The 27,943-nt window shown below is 32.5% G+C and overlaps 1 protein-coding gene across 1 annotated transcript in view; it reads right to left on the reverse strand.

Annotated features, from left to right (window-relative positions):
• The window catches only part of LOC123669048 (mucin-5AC-like), a 39,168-nt gene extending 12,347 nt beyond the window's left edge, over positions 1-26,821 (reverse strand). The window contains exons 1-8 of the mRNA XM_045602711.1: positions 26,761-26,821; positions 26,409-26,517; positions 6,012-6,968; positions 5,593-5,769; positions 4,394-5,058; positions 3,631-3,728; positions 2,485-2,591; positions 790-942 (exon numbers count right to left, since the gene is read on the reverse strand). Coding sequence (XP_045458667.1) covers positions 790-942; positions 2,485-2,591; positions 3,631-3,728; positions 4,394-5,058; positions 5,593-5,769; positions 6,012-6,968; positions 26,409-26,428 — 2,177 coding nt within the window. The 5' untranslated portion in view covers positions 26,429-26,517; positions 26,761-26,821. The remainder of the gene's footprint in view (positions 1-789; positions 943-2,484; positions 2,592-3,630; positions 3,729-4,393; positions 5,059-5,592; positions 5,770-6,011; positions 6,969-26,408; positions 26,518-26,760) is intronic.
• Positions 26,822-27,943: the final 1,122 nt, after the last annotated feature.

Genomic DNA, 27,943 nt, shown 5'->3' on the forward strand with positions numbered 1-27,943 from the left:
TTATTTTCTGATAGCTTAATATAAACGTAGAAAATTCAAGTAAAATATTATTGTCAACTTAGTTAATTATGACAACTAAGGATAAATTAATACTTTTTATTATAATCTACATTTTTTTTTTTTCTAATACGTTAGTATTATAATACGTTATAATACGTTAGTATTTTGCCATAAAATTTAACTATATTGAAAATAGTTCGCAAAATAGCTGTCAAAAGAAACAGTTCTAACTTAACAACTATTTATGGATGTCAGTTATTGCAGATTTTTAGATTAGAAGACACAAATAATAACGCAAAAATTAAGAAGTACAATGGTTTACATTACATTATTCGAATACCTAATACTAAATTTTATTTACATGCTTTGAACCAAGTGTGTATATTTAAACACTACAAAAGACTCATTTAAAACAACGTTCGACAAAAATACTGTTGACAAAATTTACCAATTTTTAAATGCTTCTTAAAGTATTTCGTCCTAAATTTTTACTGACCACCAATATAAATATAAATAAATAAATATCTATAACATACACACACAGTCGTCTGTTCCTATGGTAAGCAACTTAATGCTTGTGTTACAGGTAACAGCCGACTATATAAATATATATATAAATACAAATATTACACCCAGATTCAGCGGGAATCACACCCGTAACCCGCGGCACAGAAAGCAGCGCCACTACAAACTGCGCCAACGGGCTGGTCGATATTACCTCAAAATTTATATTGAAGAAAGAAACCGAAAAAAAATGCTTACATACGTTATAAATAAATGTTTACATACCCGATAGTTCTGGAAGGAATCGGAGTAGTTTCTACAGCTTCGCCGGAGCCATTGCTTTGGCTGACAGATGCTGTAGTTTCAGTTGCCTCGGCAGACGACGGTGCTGCGGTAGTTGTTGAAGCAGGCCTTCTCAAACCGGGACGAAGGCGCGTTCTATGTAAATTTATCATTCAATTACCTATGATAATTGTATTTGTAATATAAAATGACACATATATATTTATATAGATTTTTCCAAACTTATTTGAGAAAAATAATACCATTTTCTTTTTAAACATTCTAGCCGTCCAAAAACAATTTTAAAATTGTATGTCCTACAATAGCATTCTAAATGTATTTGTTATATAATAATAATAAAAATAAATATAAAAAAATAATAGTAAATAATCAGACCTTAACGTTTGACGACACAGTATTAATTACGATTTCGAAAATCATATAACTATCTTAAATTAGTTTTTATTGATATAGCTTTTATCACCGACATCAAAAACGGGGAGTATTGTTGTATCCTTATTTCTAATACGTACAGTTTTTGTCAGTTATATATTGGTACATATTGACAAATCGGATTTTTTTAGACTACACAGACATGTGTTAGAGGCAGTCCTGGATTAGCCTATAAGCTAATTAAGCCATTGCTTAGGGCACCAGAGATGACAGAGAAAAAAAAACGAAAACACGAAAGTTAAAGCCATATCAATTAATCTTTGTGTCTAACACTTAAGGATAGGGGAAGATTGCTTAGGGCACCAAGTTACCTTTATCCGGCACTGGTTAGAGGTAATTACCTCGTAGGTATAAAAAAAGCCCATCAGACAACTGTCACTACAAGTATTAGGTAGAAACAAAATTTTGACAGAAAAAGAGACAGAAAATTAAAAAGAAAAACGTTTTAACTTCTATCATATTAAAATCTATAATTCGTTTTTTTTTCTAAATTTGTCTTATCTCTATCACTATTTTATTCAATTATCATATAGAGATGTGTGTGTGTGTATGTGTGTGTGTGCGTGTACAGACATTAGTCAGTTACAATTGTATTGCAATGTATCTAGATAGAACTTTAATAGAAATTTAAAATTAAATATTATGTAATTAAAAAATACTCAATTTACGAATGTAACATATTCTCTAAACGCTAAAAATTTATATGTGTGTATGTACAGTCTGTTCTATGTACGTTAACTATAAATAGCGGATGAGTTCTTTTTTTTCATTCAATTAGCTCATAAGCATCTGTTAATCCCTACTTGTCAAAGGTGTTTTTTTTTGGCATTTAGCTTTTAAGGTTGACAAATAAACTAAAGAGCTTGACAAGAAAACTAAGAGCAAGTAACTAAGAGCGCGTAGATATTAGCTGTGCCCGCGACTTCGTCTGTGTGGGATTCAACAAAATAGTTATTGTTCAGTTCGAAGAGTTATAAAATAAAATAAAATAAACTAAAATAAAAGTATCCTAAGTTACTCCTTATTACATCAGCTGTCTACCAGTTAAAGTCCCCTCAAAATCGGCCCAGCCGTTTCAGAGATTAGCCGGAACAAACAGACACACAAAAATTGTAAAAAGTTATTTTGGTATATGAACGATGTATACATCCATGTGCATTTAGTAAAAATCGGTTATATTAATATTACAAACAGACACTTCAATTTTATTTATTTGTATAGATGTATAGATATAGATTTACGAACCTTGGAGTTGAAGGTTCACTGGCAGCGCTGCTTGCTGATTCTTGTACTGGGGCAGCAGTCGTACTGGGCCTCGTGCGGCCGGCAAAAAGTCCTCGACGACCAAACGCCTGCTAACAAGACAAAGCAAATGAGCATTATTCGATCTTTGTCATGATTCACTTAACTCTCTCCATCTAATGTAAAAATTATAATTTATACTAAATACAGGTATAAATACTACGCATAGGCATTTATTATGTAATATTTTAACGAAACCATAATTAAGTTAAGAAACTGTCTAATAATAAGCTCTAAAAATGTCTCGATCTAATATTTTTGAAATAAACAAAATGTGTACTCACATACATATACACCTAAAAAGGTACGCATGTTAGCTTAAGTAAGCTTAGTTAATGAGTTTTTACTTGTAAAAATATTTTAAAACATCCTTATAATGCAGGATAAATGTTGTTACTTTTGACAAATGACGTAAAAAATAAATGTCATCAGTCAATTCGTCTATCCTGTGTATTGTTTACGAGTAATTCCCTAACCTTGTTGTATACTCTGGTCAAGTGGCCAGAACCCTGTGGCCAGTAATATGCTATACAATCTACTAGAATAGCATCCAAAAACCTATATTATTGACGATATTTTTAAGAATGTTCAACTACAAAGCGTTTATCTACGCGGTAATTTCTCTAGACTTTAAAATTTGTTACGTAGTCATCTGGTATATTTTAATAAAATAATTCTGGTATAGCCTAAGGAGCCACATCATCCCATAGTAAATTAATTAATTTTCCGTTACAAAAAATGTTTTTTGGGTGTGGCGTAATTGAATTATTTAATATTCTCTTATTTAGCCTAATGAGAAGTAATGATTTTACTTTATACATGAGTATACATAATAGGAAGATAAAAAACAACACAATAGACATTGTTATGATGTGTACTTTAAATTTGTAAATTGTAGTAAGTAGGTGAGTATTAAATAATGCTTGGAGACAGTTTGATGTATGAGTTATTAAATATTAAAAAAAATAACGTTATGTATTAAAAGTAATTACATTCGCATTGCGGGCGATCGCTCAAGCATGTCGCTTTACATCATTATAAACAAATTGCTCAATAAAAGGCTCTAAAAAAATACAAATAAATGCAAACCTTTGGTTGTGCTGGTTTTTCAACTGGCGCGGAAGAAGTAGATGCTTCGACAGCAGCGGCTGTTGTTTTCCTGTTTCCATTGGGTTTTCCGAACCGACCTGTCAACAAACACTCACTTATTGTATGTGCTGTATGTAATACGTTACAATCAAGTACTAATTTTGAGATACCTACACAGCTGGAACAAAGCTTTTTCCTCGTCAAATATGTAATTTGTATCATTATTTACGAAAGATTTATTTGGATCTTTGTCTCTTACTATTTTAGAATAAATATTACTTAAGAAGAACTTTGTCTTTCGATTGAGCCTACTACCTCAATGTGTAGATACCGTTAACTGCCTGCATAATATATCAACTAGCAGTGGAGTAGTGAAATGACATTTCTAAATAGTTTTGCAAGTATAATAATTGAGGTACTTAAACTAAATATAAAATTAACTTCGCAAAAATCGCACAGCAAATACAATAGAATTTTGTAAATAATACACACAAAACAATTATAAAAATAAAATTTCGCTTTTGCATAACGTCTTACATAAAACAAAAATATAAAATAAGCTTAGATATATTTCCAAATATATTGCGTAATACTCGAATTAAGAGATTAGACATGAGCAAATAATTTGATAGCTTGTTTAGTCAACAGGAACATATAAAATACTTACCATGAAAATTTTTATTGAATGTAATCTATATCTAAAGTTATATAAAAAAAATCTAAAAATATTCAAATAACACGATAAAATTTAACTTTTGTTTACCTCGGGCTCTTGTAGAGGTTTCTTGCGGTGCTTCAGTAGCAGCGCTCGTGGAAGCGGGACTACGTGATCTCGCTCCTGGACGTCCCTTAAATCTTGAAGGACGTGTTGGCGCAGCCGTGGTCGTCGTTGTCGTGGGCGCCGGTGTGGTTGTAGTCGTAGTAGTGGTCGTAGTAGTTGTTGTTGTCGTAGTAGTAGCCGCAGGTGTTGTCTCCTCTTCCGTTGTACTCATAACTTCAGTTGTCCAAACGTCTTGATCCAAAGTAGTCGATGCATCAAAGTTCATCAAATCACCCGCTGGGCTAATTTCGTTATTTAAATTTTCACCAGCCAAGTACGCGTATAAATCTAATGCAACCTTTTCCATTGCTGTCATTGTTGTATATTCAGTCGTTTCCTGTTCGTAAGTTGTTGTTTGCTTATAATCTGGTGGTAGTTTGGAATCATCTAAAATTTCTTGGAATATAATACCACTAGCTAGGCTGTGGCCTTCCCTGTGTGATTCTTTAGATTGTGATGGATTGCTTGTATTAGGAACATTCTCAGATGCTTCTGTGGTTGTCTTACTTTCTGATGAATACCTTGTTGGTTGTTCTTTATATGGCGCAGGAATATCACCTGAATGAGTTTTAAAACTGTCAAGATCTACTAATTCTGAACTTGGCCGCCTGAAATAACAAACAATTTATTTACATATTTTAGTAATTTTATAGTTTGTTGTTGTTACTGTTTTAAATCACAAAAAGGGGAAACATTTAGGGATATAGATAGGTCGTTAATAATACACAATTTTAGAAGAAAATATAGAAAATGAAGTAAAGAAAACTTAATATTAAAAAATGTCGGCCGTCATATGACGGCTGGCAGATGTGAAACATTTAATAAATATTTATTTTCTTTATATACAAATTTTTTTTTTATACAAAACTTTCTTTAAAATCGCGATAACTCAATTATTATATAGTACGAGTATAATATAGGTTTATCCTCGCGTATAGATGTTTCACATCAATATTAACAAAAAAATAGTATTTCTAAATTTTGATTTTAAATATAATCAATTTGAAAACCAACCATTTTTTACCCAAAGCTCTTTTAATACATATTAAAAAGATTTAATATGAATAAACCATGCCATTAATAATTTAGAAGGCAGTAGAATGAAGAATAACCAAATCCATAGCATCAACAGTAAACAATACCTGATATGAGCGCGTGTTCTACTTCTAGTTTGACCAATTGACTCATCGGCAACATTGTCAACCTGTGACCGACCACGATGTCTTATCGTCTGGGAGGATACCTCAGGAGCATGCGTTGTAGAGCTCGCAGTCGCTAAGTTGCGACCGCGGGGAGGAAATCGTGTACTTGACGGGAGCCTGATAAGAAAAATTTAATATTGTACGTACACTTTTTTGTTATCCGAGTGCTTTCTTCATAATGCAGTGATTCCACATGGACTCGTGCAGCAAAAAGCGTATGTGCTAAACGGACTTTACGTACATTTCTGCTACTACAACCACTAACAACTTTTGTTCTGCCACTACTAAATACTACTGCTACTATTACGGCACCATTAAGCTGGAATTATATTATTTAAAACTACAAGCTATAAACTAACCTTTCTTCACGTGATTCTTCTTCAACTGGAGCAGGTGTAATATTTCGACCACGGGAACGAGATCTGGCTGTTGGATTAACTTCATTATGTACTTCGGGAGCAGCAACTGTCGTTGCGCTGGACCTATCGATTGTACTATACTTGCTCTTTGGTTTGACTTCCTTAGTTATTTGATTTTCAGTTTCAACTTTCTGTGGCCCATCATGAGAATTCGAAACGAGTGCTTTGTCTGTCGAAGAGGAAGCTTTATCTTTATTCTCTTTTTTACCTTCCTCTTCATCATCATAGTAATAATAAATATATTCATATTCATAATCTTGACCGTTTGGTCCTTTTTTAACTTGAATTCGGGAATGCTGCTTTTGTTCAGAACCAGCAGTTTCCAGCTTTACGTTTGATGAAAGTAAGCCACTATTGATATCATCAATAGTGTCAAAATTAATTGGTATATAGTCATATGCCTTATCAGGTGTTGGTCCTGAAGTAGTCAGTATTGGTTTCTGCGTGGTTGTACCATCTATATTACTCAATTTCCCTGATTCTGACATAGCTTCTAAAGCTACGGCCATTTTTGAGTTTATGTCTGTATCTTTAACATTTTCTTGAATTTTGATTTCTTCTAGCTTAGAAACAGGAACGTCAACTTCTATGGACTCTGAAGCTTTAATTTTTAATCCCTTTTTTAAATTAGCTTTTTTATCTTCTTCAATAGAAATAATACCTTCAGAAGGATGTTTGTTTTTACCACTATGCAACTTTTTATATATTTTTTCACTTTCGTCCGTTTTTGTTAATCTATAGTTTGGATGTTTTTCTGGTATTTTATGTGAAGTTTCAAAATTCCTCAAAGGCGTTTGCTGCCCAGAACTAACAATAACATATTCTTCTCCAGGTCGAGGTTCAGTGATAATATCAACTTCCCCATATGCAGAATTAAAAGTATAAATTAGGAAACATCTGAAACAAGATAAAAATATATTCAAAAGGTTAGAAATAAAAAAATCCTGAGTAAATTTAATGTTCCATTGTTGTACTTAAAGTCAGCGATTCGTAAGTCGTGAGTCAGTAAGACGACATTTGGCTATTGCGTCTACTAAACCAGTATATGTATGCTAACCGACTCAAGGCTTAATGATTCATCTATTAAGTACTACACTATTCCAATTTATGTTCAATTTGGCTTTATTTAACTTAGCGAGATTTTATTAAACACCATTAAGAAGACATACTAACATAACGTAACTAATGATAAGAAAATACGGTAGGCAAAACATTCATTTTTGTCATTACATCAAGAGCAAATATGTATTTCTGTGAGAATTTAATCAAATCAGAGCGTGGGTGCGAGTATTGCGCAATCTGATTCCACGCGAGTACAAATCGATGGAGTAACAGCATTATAATCACTTTCCACGTAAATGTACTCTCACGCGTTTTGAACTTACGCTTATGAAAGTAAGACAATATGAACGTTTACATACATTTATAATATAAATTTTTATATAAATATAAGAATCAGTTTTCAGCTTAAAAATAACATTATCTATCCAACAAAGAACATTCCTCCCGGTAATGTATAATTAAAAGTAATGATTCATATCGTGTCGCCAGCATATTACGGCAGTCGGAAGGCGACCGTTTCCGTAGTTCAATTTGTTATTAACTTAACTACCTACAAAGTTTAACTTTTTAAATGTTCGTAATTTTTCGTATTATTTGTGTATAATATGGTCGTTTTATTTTGTCAATTGTCTGTTTAAATAATGTATTGATGGTTTTTAAAAGACTATTTCTTAACTTTCTTGCTTGCCGATTCTTCTCAGCTGAAACTAAATTCCAAGTCGGTGGATGTTTTATTATTTTATAGTATAGTTTTTGAGATATAAATATATTTTTAAAATGACAAAGTGCCTTTGGAGTCTAATTAAATAAAGTGCCTAGTTAAACAAACTTTTGATTTTAATTTTTTTAATTGACAAAATTTGTTGTTGTAATGTATATATATATACAATGTAGCCTCAATAATTACGTCTGTGAGCGCAACGAGACCGGTATACAATAAGTACCGGTTCAATTTCACTAGATGTAAGGTCGAACGGAGCGCAAGGCTAGGTGAGCGTATCCAATTAAATTACTCACTAGACCACCTTTAGGTTTTAGGACCTATATAGGTAAGTTTTTTAACCGACTTAAAAAAAGGAGGAGGTTACTCAATTGGATCGTATATATATATATATAGTAATCTCCTCCTTTTTTTTAAATGTATATTCGCGGATAACTTTATCGTGTATGAACCGATTTTTTCGTCACTTACGTTCTTTCTTTTTACTTTCGTCGATGTAGGTAATTGATGTGGGTTTTTTCTTTGCGAGCAAACAAGATTATTACAGAAAAAATTGTAAGTTTTAGTCGTAATATTTATGTAGATAGATATTCTATTATGTACTTTAATTTTACACATTTATTATGATACTAGAGACCAACCCCGGTTTCGCACGGGTGCAAAAACTATCAGTGTTCTGTATCAGTATTATATTATGCATGTATTATACATATAAACCTTTCTTTGAAATCACTCTATTTACTAAACAAAACTCCATCGAAATCCTTTGCGTAGTTTTAAAGATCTAAACATACAGACAGCGGGAAGCGACTTTGTTTTTAACCGACTTAAAAAAAGGAGGAGGTTACTCAATTCGACCGTATATATATATATATTTATGTATGTTCGGGGATAACTAAATATATAATAATCTTTGATAATGCGTATTTACTTGACTATTTTTTTGTCTACCTACATTGTATTACTTGTCGATATAACTGAAATCGGTTTTTCTTCATTTGCATTTGCTTTTATATCAATGAAAAATGCCGTTAAAAAGCCATCTGTTTTAAAACTTACCTACATAATACACGCACAATACTTATTAAATTTCCACACACTACTTTAATTTATCAGGTGTAAAAATATATGTAGTACTTATATAATTGTGTTCGATTTTTGACAGGTAGGTAGGTATAAACTGCGAAAATCTTCCCATTTATTTTTATTGAACGGGCATACACTTCATGAACCAAATTAAGAATTATTTACGGTGTCAATAAAAGTCATCTACAATCAATCAACACTAACCAAATACTCTTCGTTATAGGCAACATTCCGAAATTCCGATTACAAATTAAGTTCATGAGATCAGAGCCATTTGGAGCCAGTCTCGACAATCTTGTTTAGAACAGGGCCGGGCCAAGGATATTTATTTGACTTATTATCTTCTGTTTAATTAAGTAATTATTTATAAATATTCGGAATTTGTCGCCCGTGAATATGGCGTCTGTGACGTTGCCGAAATATTAGGAGATTAAAAATGACAATCGTGGTAAGCCCATATGACCACAAAATCTAAAATGTTATATATTTCTAATGATAAATATATTATAATAATTATATTTTTAAGTAATCTGATATGGAAAACTATATGTTAATGGTGAAAGCGAAATGACTAATAAACTAATTATAAATGTATTACCGTGTATAAGCATACGCAGTATGTAATAATAATTAACTGTAAATTATGGAGATTGATACTTATAATACCAATAAACTAGGTTCCATGAAACGAGTATTTTATTATTTAACGTGATGTTACTTTGTTTAACTTAAATAAATAGCATATATATATCAAAATAATATTTTTATATTATCAACTTTGTATTACATAGAAACATCTGTACAAATAAATAAAATATAATAAGAAGTAACTTAGGTTACTTTTATTTTAGAACTTTTTTATTTTATAACCCTGCGAACTGAAAAATATATTTTTTTTTGTTAAATTCCACGCGGGCGAAGTCGTAGGCACACCTAAGTTTTAAATAAAACAGTAGAGTGTTTTCCAAACAGTGCAGTTTTTAAAATGTCGAAATTATTATTATATACATACCTATTGGTACAGAAGTTTCAGAATGTATTGATAACAAACAAATATTTTTGAATATCATATCAAAAATTAACCGCTCCAGCGGGATTCGAACCCCGTTCACCACACGGTTCGCTTAAACCGAAAGTAAAAATCATCATATCAAAAATTTCGCTCTAGCGGGTACATCGTTCCATAGCTTAATTGGCTAGAGCGTCGACACGGTCAGTCGGAGACGCGGGGTTCGAATCCCGCTGGAGCGGTCAATTTTTGATATGATATTCAAAAATGTTTAGAATTCCTAATGTGTGTGTAACACAAAAATAAAATCGTACATATTAACAAACAAATATTTTTTACTTTGCCTTATAGTTATATAGTACATAAATATTCAACACTAGATTTATCTGCGATTTCAAATATAAGTTATCATTACGTTTTTTAAATCAAATAATAATTTTATCGAAATAATTTCATCATATAAGTAAACTAGGAATACCCGTGCAAATAGTTCGGACTAAATAAGTAAAAAATTTACCGACCGTCAATCATGTTGACGTTGTTTCAAAATTAAAACTGTCATATACATAATTTTAATAATTAATTTACAAAATCAAAAGTAATAATATTTTTTTAGTTATGGATACCGGTAGAGCAAGCAATTATGTACAAAATGATATATAATTTATGCGAATAACCTTAGCGTAGTAATATATACTCGAATGATAAGACTCTGATTAATAACTTCTGTCATCTCTAAATAAAAACTCATAAAGTTTTAGCATTAATACGCATTTAGTATTTAATAAAAAGTAAATTAACATTAAAATATTTAACACAAATCTAAAATTATACAATTTCAGTTATCATAGTCATCACCGACTCTATTATACATCTCTTCACCAGTTTTTTTATTTATTCTAAGATACTTATTGTAAACGGGCCTATAGTAGTATGCCTTATAATCTTGTCTTTCACTCATTTTGCTTAGTACAGCCGTTTCCAAAGCTCGTAATTTAACTTTTTGCTGTTCTTCATCTATATAGTGCATGAATTTTTCATATTCCTGTTGCGGATTGCTATGTATGTAACGAGCTATAAATCTAGTTATCGGATGTCTAAAGTACTCCCAATGCGCTGGCTGGTACCCTTTCGGAATCGGTTTCAATTGCGCCGGACCGATATAAACATTTGTATAAAATATTATCGCACCTACAGGAATTAATCCCACCATTAGGTAGTAGTGAAACATGTCTTTACATTTGTGCCACTGCCACCTCGACGGCTGCAGAGCCAAAGTTCGATGCGGTGTCTTCGGACATTCTTTACTTGATAATTTTACATTATGTACAATAGGTATTTTATTTTTAAACTTTTTTAATATTTTAGTGTCGATAAACAATTTTAAAATGCTCCATGACGCCATTTTTGACATAGGACGCTTGACATTTAGAAAGAAATATTTAGATAAAAAAGCAACCCACAAAAAGTTTGTACATCACAAGTCTATTTCCTTTATAGTCACTACTTGTTCATATCAACTTTTGTCGAAGAATTTTTTGTTTCGAATTTTATAACCAGTACCAAAAGGTTGTTCCTTTAGTAGCAGCAACAAAAGTTGCCTAGTTTACGGTAGCTGCAATTCTTATATGAGATATTGTCATTAACAGGTTGTTGACGTTTGCCCGTTGCTGAAGCTTGCACAGCACCGTATACGTCACTGGACTTTCAAGGATTTCTTGCATATTTTTTTTGTACTTTTCAAGAGAATAGTTAATCACTTCAATTTAATGTCAATAATTAAAAAAAAAATTAAGCGTATTATAAGTGATACAAATTACCCACAATTTAAAGAAAAAAGTTAATAATTATAATGTTCTATCATATACGTAAAACTCGCAGTTTCAAAAGTGTTGGTGTTTTAAAATAAAAATATCAGACCTTGCGACGGTTCCTCCCACGATCTAATTTTTAAATCGTATGTAACATACTTAGATTACACAATTTTGTAAACTATAATTACATCGTCTTAAACAACAATTTACTCGGTATTTTACTTGGCTATTACTTACTAGAGTTTAACAGAACTAACAACAACAAAATACAATACTGAGCGCTACGAGTTATGTCATTGTTTAAAGCGCCGTCGACCATGAAACGGCCGATTTTAGATATGATTTTTTTTTAATAAATGTTAGCATTGAACGAGCGACAATAGTATATTTATGAAGTTATATTTAATTATTACTAGAATAAATGTGTTAGTTTATTTTTGTCATTAATAATAGTAATAACAACAGTAAATAATCAAAAGTGATTATTCTCGCAAAGTAGGTTCTATATATGAGTTAATTGTGATTCGACCAGTAATACAAAACTGTTTCAAGTAAATACGCAGTATTAAAGATAAGCTAAAAAGTAATCCTCATATCTCAATCAAAAACGGTTTCAATTTGAATTTGTCTATGTGGCAAGCTTAGTGCTTGTTTAACTACTGAGAGTAAAAAATTTAAATGGAATTACTTGATACGCACCACTTTTCGATTAAAAAAAGAATCATAGAAATCATATTGACACGCGTTGGCGCAACGGTCACAGCACTGGTTTGTGGCTGTTGCGCTGGCGGTTGCGGATTCAATCCTCACACATGACAAACGTTTGTGTTGGCTATATAGATGTTGGCCGTGGTCTGGATGTTTGTGCAGGCCTTGTTGGTCTCACCACCGTGCCTCGGAGGGTACGTTAAGCCGTCGGTCCCGGTTGTTATCATGTACACCTGATAGCGATTGTTACTCATAGTATATAATATATATATCCGCCAACCCACATTGAAGCAGCGTGGTGGATTAAGCTCCGATCCTTCTCCTACATGGAGAATGAGGTTTATGTCCAGCAGTAGGATATTACAGGCTGCAGCATCAAAATCGGTACACCCAGTAAAAACTTATGACGACGAAAATTGAATAAATATAATACAACGACGGGTGACGAAAAAATAGTCGAGCAAATATGCATGATCAGAAATAACTCAAAAAAGCACTTCAGTAAATCAGATCTCGATTAAATTTAAACGGTACCACATGACAAGCACCTCCTTTCGATTAAAAAAAATCATCGAAATCGGTCGAAAATCATTGAAAGACACAAATAAAAAAAATACAATATAATTGAGAACCTCCTCCTTTTTGAAGTCGGTTAAATTGTTTTATCGTTTACGTAACTAATGTTTGTTGTATTAATATTACGTGTCATTTTATTTTCATTATTAAATGGCTGCCGTATATGTACTTAAAAATCGTATTGTTTAAAAAGTTTCACAATCCTTAGCGAATAGTGTTTGTCTAAAAATGTTACGACGACTTATGAAATCGATAGAATAACCTTTAACCAAATATCAAAACGATGAAATGGTATGCAAAGTTGACATTTAGTTTTGAGATAAAATGTAAAGAACAGGTTTGACGACTATCTCATCAAAAGCTTATGCTGTGTTTATGAAAACATCAATTGTATTTCGTGGGAGTCCAGTCAGGGAGTCGGTCAAGGACTTCAGTCATTTCCCACACGGCAAATTATGTTTTTATAAATGAATAATAATTAGACGCCTAACGAGCCGAGATACCTTGGTATCTTCAACGCGTTTTATTATTAAAAATAGAAGATGTCAATTGTTGAACAGGTTATTTATTTGAGTTGGAATTTAAGCGTACTACAATAACGGCACCCATCTAAAAAAAGCTGATACGAAAAAACGAGAATAAAACGTATAGCAATACTTTTATTACAACTATAAAAGGGTTAACCGGAAAACGGCCAACTTAAACGCTGCCTGAATGTAGGCCCTACGTGTTGGACAATTTTTTTCAACACTTTAATGCGAAGCATAAATATTTTTTAAACATTTTAAAATATTGTAGTATGAATGAACTTTACCGAAACACAAACTATTTTCCTGTTTTGACACAATCGTAATAGAATTGTGTGACTATAGGGACATGTGTCATAGATACGAATAGAAAAGTCGCTGACTCAAACAGGACTTAACACCGCTAAAATTATAAAATACAATAGGTAATTAAGCAGCAAATACAACAATGTACCAACGTTTCATATGTACCGGTATAAACTTCGTGGCAGAGTTGATTTCAATCTTCAAAATGAGTTCATTTATATTTTCAAACATCTGCTTCTCGAACCGCAAAAACTATTTAATTTTTTTATTTTTTTCAAAAAATGTGTATAATTTTTTTTTTATTTTTTTTTTTAAATTTCGAATTTAAATAACTGAGTTATGTAAACCAAAATGATATAAAAATTTCAAATAAATGAATAAAATGACAATTTGCTTAGTTATTAACATAATTAAATTTAATTTTAAAATATTAAATAATTTTAAAATAAAATGGCAAAAATATAAATTTACGTCAAAAAATAATATCCAAAATGGTACACGATTGCCAAAGACATCACGTAACACACTTTAAAAAAAAGAAATGGAGATATATTATATACTGTATTTCCTAATTCGAACATTTTAAAAGTCACCCTTCAGAAAAAAAGACATGTCATTGTAGTATACAAAAGTTCCAAGTCCACGGTAACGCCTTCAACAATTTTATAACGGAGACACAAACCAAAAAAATACATGTGACTCAGAGAAAACCCGGACACAAATTTATTTAATCTATTCGGATGTCAACCTTACTTAACCATTGTGTTGAATACTGGTTAGGATATTTAAATAAAAGTAAAACATTCTTCGTTTCTTTTGCTTAAAAACGACTCATAACCACAGTGTAACGTTAATAATTTGAGTATGCATGTATTGTGATACCATAAAATCCGTTTATATTATATACTATATATTGGTCACTTGTCAACTGCCCGTTGACTAGCCCGTTTGCGCATTTTGTAGTGATCCTGCTTTGTGCTCCGTGAGTTGTGGGTTCGATTCCCACCCCGAGTCGGGGTATAATATATATATTTATTTATATATTTATTATGTATGTTTATCGAAAAAAAAATATATGCAGCTATACCAGTCGGTTATTACCTATAACACAAGCATTAAGTTGCTTACTTCGTGTGTGTAAAAAAACTGCAACGCATGACCTGTAGGTGGGAGCAGGTATGTATTATATGTAAATCTGGATAGATAATTGAATGGGTATATATATATGTAAGTATTTAATGTAATAAAATATATGTGTGTATGTGAATGTGAGTGTATGTATACATTGAATAAAAAAAACCTTTACTAACAATAACATAGGTTAAGTGTAAATTGTAAGTAGAAGATAAGTGTACATATATGGTAACTAGCAAATATCTGTAAATATAAAATGATTTCTAGGTATAATATTTTCATCAAAGAATTATTGTGAGATAAAAAAAAAACATTTCTTTGTGACCGGAATCTAAGTATTTCTCTTAGAACACACATGGCGCGGCGCTATGTCTTTTCTGTACTTCTTTATGGTGTGGAAGCTTGGACGCTGACAAAAGCCATGTCTAAAAAACTGAAAGCATTCGAATGTGGGTGTACAGATGTATGTTAAGAATTTCTTGGAGAGACCGCGTACGAAACACCACCGAGCTACAAAGAATGGGGAAGGCCACATAGATACTTACAACAACAAAGAGGAGGAAATTGGAATATTTTGGACACGTGATGCGCAACACCAAAAAATATGAACTCCTTCAACTTATCATTCATTCAGGAGAAAGTAGCAATCAGAAGGAGGCCTGGCCGCAGAAGGATATCGTGGCGAAAGAACTTGCGCCAGTGGTTCGGGAAGAGTACAAGATCACTGTTTAGAGCAGAGGTCTCAAAAGTTGAAATCGCTCTAATGATTGCCAACCTTCGCAAGGAGTCGGCACCTTAAGAAGAAAAAGAAAAACCGTCAACGTTGGACCACGTCCTAGTTTCACTGGGCAGTCACAGGACTGTCAATTTGTAGTTATTATGATAAATCGCCCGTGGTATTATAATGCATGTTTAACAAAGGGCATGGGCACTTTGAGCCCGTGGATGTTAAATTGAAATAAAAAAAAACTGCAATGCATACATCAGATATGTTCAATTTATAAATTTGATAGTTCCAACAACGGCCATTTTTCAACCCTCTTGAATCGAACTCACGGATTTGTTTTAATTTTTAATTCAAGTAAATTTTAATTTTAAGTCTCAAGTAAAGTATTTATTCATCGTTACTCTTAATATAGTGTCCCTACAATTAAACAAAATACGAATCTGCTAAGTTGTATTTCCGTTAGATTTTTTTCAAGTTCAAATATTTGAACCTAGAAAATGTTTTCCTATGAACCTAGAAGTAGATTTAAAAAAAAATGGAAGTTAATCAATACGTGTCGGTAGGTACATAGAAAAGGTGTTCTAAAATGTATAAAACTCTTATATAAACTCTTATAACGTGTAACGTGATAAACGAGCGTTTCAATTTATCAGTGTACTACTAAATGACTAATCATCAGCTTATGCTCTCAATTAACTCACAATTACGCGTTTTTCGTTCGTTCGAATGCTATGATTTATACCACTTTTACGCCAAGACCGTGGACTTGGCCCAAAAGATATTATGTAATCAGTCCGTAAATAAAGAGAAGTTTAGTATTGTCTATTGTAATTTCGCCATTACTATGGTTAATAATATGTAAATTGGTGTTTACGCTAGTGTTTACTGGCAAGAAAGACAGATTTGTGTTGTTACCGTTTCTGGAAATTAGTTACATTTGACGTTTGTTACGTAACGTTGTATGTGACAAGCCGAAAAATAAAATAATGAGACTTTTTAATATTTTTTACACTAAACCTAACGTTCTTTTACTTTCTTTTAATGTTTACTTTCGTTTTTCCGTTGATTTTAAACATTTTGAAACTTATATAAACAAACTATTCGCATTGTAAGTATATATACGTTATATACTTTGAGATTAAATATAGAAATAAGTGGAGTAAGTAATTTGTGAGGGTCTTTTAATTAAGAGCATATATTTTTAATATGGACTTTGATAAGAAATCTACTATTACTCGGGCAATGTCGAGGACAGCAGTTCTAATGTAAATTAAATTTGTTATATCTATACTTAATAAGACATTTATTTTAAAGATTTTTCTATATGTCTGCGACAAAAATTATTTAAATTCCAATCGGTAATGTAAGTTATAATAGTAAGTGATCTTATCATAGTTTTCGTGGTAGACTGTAATTATAGTAACCGTTACGCTGAACCCAGTTTGTGTTCACTCAGTCGTGTACAATCAAACTGGTAAAGTATTTCAAACAGTTTTATATAATGTTTCTTAATACACTTGTGTGATTAAATAACGCGCAACGTTATTTATTAGCTAGAAAACATCCTCTTTAAATTCGCTTAGTTTGGTATTAATATGATCGTATAATTAATTGTCTTATCGTCGTAGTACTAGAAAGTTAGGTATTTCGTTTATTACAATAATATTTAGTCACATTGATTACTTATCGTCGTAGTACTAGAAAGTTAGGTATTTCGTTTATTACAATAATATTTAGTCATATTGATCAACTCTCATACAGTTGCAAAGTTAAAGTCATATGAAGAAACTAAAATATTATTGAGTTGTTCTTGCCCAACGGCGGGTTGGCGCAATACTTGTATTGCTAACAGCATTTATGGATACACGTTGACAACTTTTTCTATATTTCCGTATAAAAATTATGTCAACGGAACCAGCCCTGCAACTTAGACTTCGTGTCCTTCCGTCACAGTCACAATCTTTCAAACCGAATTAAGTAGACAATTAAAGTGGTCCCGGTATCATCTCTTTAGCGTTTGTAATGTAATTATATATATATGTATAACAAATCGCTGAATATATGTGCATACCGTGATACGAAGTTCGTCAGGTCAACTAGTTCTTGATATTATACGGAGCTCTTTGTTAGCGAGTTCGACTGATCATAGTAAAAACCTCTGAAGAATGTTGCGTGTTGATTACTAACACAATTACAGATTCATGTCTTATACCACTCACTCTACTACCTCGCAAGTAAACCAAACACTTGCATTATTGATCGACCGGTATCACTCAGAGGGTCATTGTTCTTTGCACTAAGTAAACGCTAACGATATTATTAATCGAGAATAATTTGCTTGTTGAACTAACTACGAAACTTCTTTCACCGTGAGTAAGCTACATACACAAGTAACAGACTTAGACTTATATTATAGTAGGTGGCGGAACTGTCATAGCCTAAGCCGCAGCAAAGCCATAAAAGAAAACAGGCGCAATCGTGAATGACATCTAGCAAATAATATTTCCGCAAAGACAACGACTAATATTTATAACTTCCTGCATCATCTATTCACGTGATTTGAACGTGTACTGCACTTTTGCAGGCGACAGTAAATGTAAATATTGTAAATCTGTATCGTGAGACAAGGTCTGGTCTGTCATACCTCCCGCCACGAGGTCACCGGTGAACGTACGGGGGCAAATATGTAAGCGTGGCCAATTGCCCGATTGTTTTTGTCTCTTTCATTTATTGTGCGTGTGAAACGTGCCTTCGTCTAGAGATAGTTAACTTTTAAGAAATATCTTTCGATTTCATAGTAATTTTAATTTTTATGACGTGCGGGTTGTGTAAAATATAATAATAGAAAAAAAACCAATTCCGAAACAATGAATTATTTTACACATTCAAAAGATTACGCATTAATTAATAAATGTGCAACAGTTACTGTTTAATTGTAAGATAGTAATGTAAACTGCTTCTCAAATTAAATAAATATTTCTCTATATCATTACATATTATTTTATCAACAAACCACTTACCATTTTGACCGGAAAAACTTAAAGTGTATTGTATTATATTTATTTTATTTAACGAACGTTATAAAACTATTAATAATGATTAATGTTTTAATACTTTATTGTAACCATCGATTCAAGATTCCAAGATAAACATAGTTTATGATCTTATGAGAAACTAACTGTATCTTGAAATTTTGAATTGTCGAGATAAAATACAGTATAATATGCGTTGCTACTGAGTACCGAGTTTCACTCAAATCGGTTTTGTAATATCGTGAAAGATTAACAAACATCCACTGTCACAAACTTTCGAGGTTATAATATTAGTCAGATTTTCAGAGAGAACGATGTTTAACCAGATTCTCAGAATATTTTTTAAAGACCATTGATACATTTGAAACAGTTTTAATTTAGAAGTTCGCCTAAAAAAATTGATTCGTCACAGCGACTAATCAATAGCGATTGTCACGTTTCGTGTCTCGTTAATAAAAGTGATAGAGCGACGATAATTCAGTAAGTTTGTCTCGACACGCATTACGGTATTACGGTTCATTAACCCTGAGCTCAAATAAATTGTAGTCACGTCATAATTAAAACATTGCGCGTGATCCGAACTTTAACGTTCTTATATAGTTTTACGTTCTTAAACAAATTCTATATTCAAATATTAAGCAAAAATCTCAAAATTATTTTCTATTATTGCAACACTCACTGTATCCATAAGTTTTGTTCGTACATATTCCAAATCTATGGATATTTTGAGAAAAAAGTAGTACGCACGATAGTTTGAATTTTCAACTATAACATTCCAAATTCCATCATAAACGGTAACAATCAATCAAAAGATACAATTGCTACAAAAGTTCAAGATTTGAATAAAATAATAAATATCAGATTAAAATAACCCTTAGCAAGTATTTTCTTAAAAAATAATGTGAAATAACAAACAGAAAAACAAACAGGTGAAGCTTTTGTTCTTGTAGTGGTGGTAGCCCTATTGATGAGTGAATTGAAGAAGGAACATTTGTTACTCTCACGCAATAACCATAAACGTGATTGTGATGAAGCTGGAAATACAAAATTACATGTACTATACGATGTATCCCGAAAATCCTTACGACACTTTCAATCGATATTACTCTGGAAAAACAGCGAGGCTAAATCACATATAAGCAATATACATATAATCAATAGATAAATGTAAGTTTCATAAGGTTATGTATAAATCTAAAGGCGCCAAATTAACATATACACCTCTTAAATAAGAAAACTATAATATATTAATTGTAGATACTAAGCGGTACATGCTCTAAGCATCTATGGCATTTCTGTAAGCCTTAACGAAGAATGCAGAGTTGAGTAGGTAACCTTGTAACGATATCATTTACATAGCGGTCTTTTAACGTCCCTATTGAATAAATGCACATAAAATATTAAAAGTATTTGTAAAGCACCTTTCATATTATGAAATATTTTGCATAATTGGGTCATTCAAATAAGATGTCTAATAAACATATTGCATAACTATAATATTCTAAATATTGTCACAAAACGCGCATCGTCTTCGCGTTGTACTCACGCTCAGAATTTAAAAGCTCCGTGAATATACACGGCACGCACACAGTGTCAACGCTTGACATAAAAATATTGCAAGCAGACTCCTTCAGAATACTTAAATAAAATACTTATAACAAACATTCCAACAGACATACTAACCTTTGCAAAACAAAGTAATTGATTGTGACAGAAATCTAAGATAAATAAAAACTTCTTGTATCGCTATAAACCTTTTTTAAATAACTTATTTTGTAACGCCAATAGCCCTACTCAATAAAACAACTTTTCACTACTTTGAAATAATTCTAATTTGTCGTCCTACGCTTTGTATAAGAATAATTAAATTTACTGAGTTGTCCCTGTAACAGGGATACAATAATTGAGATCATTAATGTTCCTTCAGGGACTACCAAATATTAACTTCAAGGTTCTTTTGCTAAATACTTACGCTTCCCTGAGCAGAAATTCAACTTTTACCACAATGCCGACATAAACATGTTTCGTAAACAGGAACTGTTCATGCGTAAGAAACGCGACACTATGCCGCACCCTTGTAAAACTGTCGAATATTGCTAGGAATATGATGGAACATATTCGTATCGTTTCACAATAATCATATTATTTTTAAAAATATATAGAAAATATAAAGTTAATTAAAATATATCAAATTCTAGCGAATGTCATCTTACGTAACTTTAAACATACATCACAAAACTTATTTTAAGTTCAAAAATATATTTTCAAATTATATTATAAACAGATATTCTATCATATATTTTCTCGTAAAACCAGTCGTGCTAACCTAAGCAGACTTGTTGTAGGCTGTACTTAAATTAATGTAGATTTCATTCATTTATTAAAAATCACTAATAAATATAACGGAGCGCAAACAATATTTCATTTGTGAAACCGGTAATCTAACCAGCGCTGTTTTATTATAAGTTTTGTTATATAAAAGTAATGCTAATTTTATTAATTTATTTAAGGAATATTTATTGTGTAATCATATTAATTTCAACGAGGATATCGATTAAATTTTCCTTTACGAAAATAACCACTGACACAGACCATAAAGTTTAAGAGACAAGGTCAAAGTGAATCGATCGTGAACGAGCTTTCAGTTTCGCAAGTTATTTACTTTGCAACAGAATATAAGACAGATCCCATACATAATATAAGAGGATTATTCCTTAGGGAAAATTTTTATGATATTAACGATTACAGTTGACAATCGAATAAATAATATATTAACCGTTATCTCAGCGCACATTCTTCAAAAGGTCATTGGCTCGAAAGTGAAACTTGTTAATGCCGAAAGTGATGATCATAAAACGTGAAAATACACTTATAACGATGTATCGTCGGCCCGGAGATGAACCCGGACCTGTTTATTATACATATTTTATACGACGTAACAGTATACCAATGTCATTTTTAATATGAAGCATCTTCATCCGTTCTCAAATAGTGACGTGAGATGTGAGTGTGATGAAATGTTACACCTTAATTATGTTTACGTAACGCCTTTTAACAATTTAAAGTCGGTTCAAATGTTACAAAAAAAACACTATTCTAATTAAATTTTTAAGCAGCTGCGGATAGTGATGGATAATAAACTATATATTTTTTTTTAATAAAAACAAAATAAAATCTGTTAAAATGAATTCAATAGTGTGATCTGTATTTTAATGAAAAATTTAACATTAAGAATTTTCCAAACAAAGAACTTCGTAGGTATTCTGAGTTTGCGGAAGGTCGTTCAGGTTGAATTTTATTAAGTAGTTTCTCGCTAACTGACATATAAATTGCCTAATAATGTATAACAAGATATTATTAATAACATTCTTTATATAGTGATGATTTTACGAAAGACTTCAACGAGCTTGGAGCCGCACGCAACAATATTGCAACGATTTAGGTACAGTAAACAAGGAAAAAAATGGATTTTAAATGTGGTCATTCAAAATATAGTCACTAAATAATATAATAATATTTCAATATATCGTTGTATAAAAACTGGTCGTATAAAAAAATCGACTAGGAAATGAGTAAGTTTCCTTGACAGTAATTATAAGAGACTGTTGAAGGTACGACAAAGAATGCTAGGTCGTGCCTTCTGAGATCCATGAAGAAGTGAAGGCATATTTACATAGAAAAATCTCACAATAATTTATCGCTACGAGCTTGACCGCGCTGAAACTAGCGAGTTGCGAAAATATGACTTGGGAGCCAGCAGACCATTATAGTTTAAAAACAGGTTCGATGATTCTAGTCGCGGTGGATCGTCGAATAGGTCATAATAATCAAGTCGTAGCGGAGACGACAACAAGTTTCGGTTGTTGCGTAAGCGTGGACGGATTAGCGGGTGTCGATGGGTCGTGACCTGCCTGGTCGCTGTCGCCGCCACCAGTTGCCCTTGACATATCGCTCCACTAGATGTAGAAAGTGCAAAGAATCAATCCACCGGCACTCTGAGTATTATAATACTCCTATCATTATTAAAAAAAAAATACGCACAATAATCTTTTTGGCTACTTAGCACGTAAAAAAATAGAAATCGAAACATAACTATATAAAATAATAAACCTACTTAAGTTTCATTAATAAATGCCATAAAAAATAATGAGTGCCACAATACAGTGTTAGTTTAATAAACGGTTACGCAAGGCAAACTTAGTCACAGTATTATGAGTGATCAGCGGTATGCGATGACTACACGTTTATAGCTAGCTATGCGAGAAGCGAAAGCGTCAGTGGGCTGGAGGTTGTAGCGTGTAGCATCGCCTCTGCCAGCGCATGCTGAAGCGACATATATGGCTAGGATACCACAACTCATTGCGCTTTCGCAACTATAATCATAAACTTTATGCATAAAATGCTACATAGCAGGCCTCATCTTCAAAATTGTTTGATTGTCGCCTATCAGTAAAAAAGTTTGATTACTTTTATTTATTTCAGATATTACTTTCTGATAATGAAAGATAACTACGAACCTTTATATATTTGGATTACTAAAGCTGAAGTTTAATTTAGAATTATATGAAAATAAAACATTATGTATCCTAATCGACAAGACAGCTTATTTCCAGTCAGCCCAATACTAAAAGACGTCGATAAGTTTTTCAAGTGCTCTCGCACAAACAAATACGTGTTAAAAGCGAAAGTGAAGGTCAGATGAAGACGAGATGCTGTGATGCGAGAGTGGACGAGACCGGTCCAATCGACTCTTACAGAAACTTGCGACACCAGTGTAATCCGGGGAAACTTGCACGACTACGGGATATCCGTGAGCAAATGGACTGACGACCGCTACTAAGTATATTGATTATCAAGACTATTCCTAAAAACAATTAATAAGGCGTAAAATAGAAACAAATATTGCCATTCAAATACGACATAAATAAAGCCTTGAAAATGGATATTAAAATTAGTCATGTTAATAAAATTCATTCATTTCTTAATTTAAAATGGTTGTTTTGTAAAACGATTCGATATTAACATTGATTTATGTATACATCAAAGTTCAAATGTTATGGCAATACAATGTGTCTTATTGCAAAATTAACATTCGATTAATGAAAAAATAATTTATATTGAGAAACCTAAAAAAATTTACCTACATAATGAAATATAAATAGTAAACTAACATTATTTTTAGTAATATTTTTACTGTGAGCTGCTCCTATATAAAGTTATGACTGTTTCACAAAAAATTCGCTGTTCGCTTTTAAATGTTATTAAAACTCCGCTTACTTTGATTGTGAACGTGGTATAAATATCTATTACAACTTTCTTTTTATTTCTTAGAGTTACGTACGCCCGAATCTGTATCGCGGAGAAATTTCAATATGTAGTGATTTGTATTCAAAAAGAGAGGGACCGAATCACGCATAGGCGATGACAAAATGTTAAAAGTAAATTTCCTTTAAGCAGCGAAAGTGAAACAATAGAAATGATGACACGTATTCGTAAGTGTGAATTGGCTATTACGTCTATTCTAAAGAATAAGAATAAATAATATAATATAATTTTAACAAAATATAATAATAATTATATAATAATTAGGTTCTAAGTAGTGAATTGTAATTGTATATAATAATATTGAAAAATTTCAAAACACGTTTTTATATTAAGTTTATCACGATATCATAAATCCGTACGTTACTTTAATACCAGTACACTGAATAGCCTGTTTTTGGCTTGTAATTCTATGTGTAATATAAACGGTCTGTAGGTATTAAAATACATAATAAAAAGTGGAAGTGATTGTTTTTTATTTTCAAGGCCGCTTAAAATAATGTTTATATATTTAAATTATATTGTTTTCTATTTATAAAAATAATTCTTTTTACGTGTACAAATATTCACATCACTTAGTAACAATACATGACATGTAAGTGTATTATTAATTTTTACCTTTTAATATTATTGTGAAAACGAATTATTACAAAAAATGATTTTTTGTTATTTTTTTTTTATTCTTGACAATATTCTTTTATAAACATATTCAAATAGATTCCTTTTTTCAAAAAAAAAGTTTCTCTCATTACTCATAAAAATAATTATATGTTTACTTGTGTGAATATTAAAGATTTTATACTAAATTTCTATTTTTCACAATTAACTTAAAGATAAATTTGTGAATATGTAAGTATAGGTATACATATTTATAGTATCATTCGGAATGAATTGATTACTAAAGCTCATAACAGACAACGTCGTAGATGCACCGGAACTGGGACACATTCGATGAATATAAATTCTTTTAGCGGGAGTTTAACCGGAAAATTAGTCGCATCGAAAAGATTTTTAAGCAAGCATAGCGATAACTAGTAGTTTTAATATTTCATAATAATATTATTTTTACACATATATTATTTATAAAATACAAATAAATTACTGACGTCAGTAAGTTATTTAAGTATTTATCACGTAACATGTTAGGGGGGAGGAAATTTATACAGCGAACGGTTAAGTCACTGTTACCAAACATTTAATAAATAAGAAACGAATAAATAAAATAAATACGAAAGTTTTTTAGGACGGATGAAGATTTTTCTTTCACACACTAACTACTAAGTACTGTTAACGTGTAAACCTCTTTTACCTGAAACTCCCACGAGATATAGACTTACGTAAGTAAAATAGATAAGTATAGAAAAGTGTACATTTTAGTAATAATGCGTAGAGATAAATATATCATTCTGACATTTATTAGTAATTTAAAATAAATCTATGAAGGTTACCGTGTTGTAATGATAGTAATATTAATACCCTCAACAACAATGTCAACCGCGGATATCTGATGAACTTAGCGCCATTCACCACATTCCAATTCATGCCTATACACACATTCAATGGTGTTTGAAAACAACGGTTATTGCGGCATTAGTAATTAATCGTCCTTACATATCTATATAAGGCTTTAGTTATTTATTTTATTTATATATACATAATAGTTATTTAGAACAAGTAAGGTAAGAGAAATTGTTAAGGAGAGACGCAGCCTATTAAGTTTCCCGCAAACGAAAGCTCTGTGGTGCCGTAGATTTGCGGTGACAACTAAATGGTTATAATTAATAGCGTAAACATCTAGCTACTTCAGTTCTTATGAATTGTATGAGTAGGGAAGCGTGCCTAGCCCGTCGTGGGGAGACAATGTGCGCGCTTAGTCGTGCATATTTTAAAAGCAATATTTCGCAGCCTTCATTGAGAAACACGCGCCCTCATTCGTGATGTCAGTGACTTGATGTTAAGCAACGCCAGATTTCTACACAAGAAATCAGATCATATTATTTTCGCTATATCGGCGACACGAGATGCCTCACATCCCGGCAACTGAAGTCGCTACGTTACGTAAAGCTACGGTGACCGCGCTATTTACCTATGCAAACATTCGATGAAAGTGACAATGTGAGCAAACTGGTTTTCATACGTTATTTTTAATAGATTAGATGCGTTAGAAAGTTATGATACAAAAAAAAACTGTTACGAAATAGTCACATAATAATGATTTGGTATTATAATTTAAACGATCTATTTAAAACATTTGCATAAATAATTTAAAAATATATTTTAGACAAAAAATTTAAAATGGCTCAATGTACTCACAACAGTATCCTGGAGTCCATGATGAGGATCAGCTACTAAGAGCTGTGTGCGCGAGTAGCGTGCGAAAAGCGTGTGCGAAGCGCACGGCCCGGTTCACTCGGGCTGCAGGCTGCAACAGAAACCTCACGTCAGCACACGCGCCTTTCCCAAACGACACACAGTTGCGACAGTGAAGCTCAACTAGGAAGCTGCATCGCACATTTAAATGCAACATTAATGTCAAAGAGCGTTTAAATGCCAATAGCGGCGACCTTTCGGTTTTGAACTAGGTTGTGCAAGCGAGGATCACCGGTCGTGTGAGAAAGGCGAGTGCGTGAGGGGGCGACTGAGCTCGGAGGGAGAAGGGACGCACCGGGGATTAGATGGGGGCGTAACACCGATGGCGACGCGCTGCCGAACGGCGACTAACCTCGCCGCCGCGCGCGCGCCTCTTACTTATAGCCGTGCGCCCACGTGCGCGGCGCCTGCTGCTCCCTGTCACCACTCCACCACGCCGCGGCACCAACTTACCACCGCACCACCGTAGCATATCAACCAACTCACCCTTACTACTTTCATGTCATAGACAAATATTTTAAAATCATCAGGGATCTACGCAAAACAAACATTCCGTTATATCGGTGTCATCCTAATCCTTGATAAAAATTATATGTTGTTACGTGACCTCCTTTATCTTATATTCACATTTTACTTGCTTTCGTTTATGCCTATATGTTTACTTTGTGGTTACGGCAGTAAATAACATAGCCACCCCCTCTCTTCCCGCGGGTTTTGTAAGAGGCGACTAAGGGATAACATAGTTTCACTACTACCTTGGAGCTTAAAAAACCGACCGATCGATGGCGGGATAATCATCCAACTGCTGGCTTTGAAATACATAGACCGAAGACGAGCACCAGCTCTTTTAGTGCGACAAAGCCAGCCCTGCGGTCACCAACCCGCCTGCCCAGCTTAGTGACTATGGGGGCAAAACACATGAGTGCACGCAATTTTTGGCGCGAACTTGAGGAGGCCTATGTCCAGCAGTAGGCGATAGGCTGAAGTGATGATGTGATGATGCCTATATATTGCACCACAACCTCCTCTATCTTCCAATAAAAGTCCCATAAAATTTTTGCAATCACAGACAGAGACTTCAATTATATTTCTATGTATGTATGTTCTATGCATGTGTGTACAGATATATATCCTCTAACCGTTTCGAATGCTATAAATTTACTTATTTTATTATTATTATATATGTCTTTAAGATTAAAAATAAAATTATAACCGTTCGTTGCCGTTCCATAATTCCTTAAAATAATCGAGTCAAGGATTAAAAAAAATCAGCCGAAAGTTGTACGTACGGATCTGCCCTGTTGACACGTTGCACTGAGATTTTTGATGATCCCACTTACGAAACGTGAACCCCCGTTTTTTGATAATGCCAACGTAGACCCTTTCAAGCGTCCCGGGGACCCCTGGGGATCCACCTAGACCACTTTGGGAATCAATGAAACTGAATCATACGAATTGTTCTCATAGCTTTTTTTAAA

Source organism: Melitaea cinxia, chromosome Z, assembly GCF_905220565.1.
Source record: "Melitaea cinxia chromosome Z, ilMelCinx1.1, whole genome shotgun sequence".
Lineage (NCBI taxonomy): Eukaryota > Metazoa > Arthropoda > Insecta > Lepidoptera > Nymphalidae > Melitaea > Melitaea cinxia.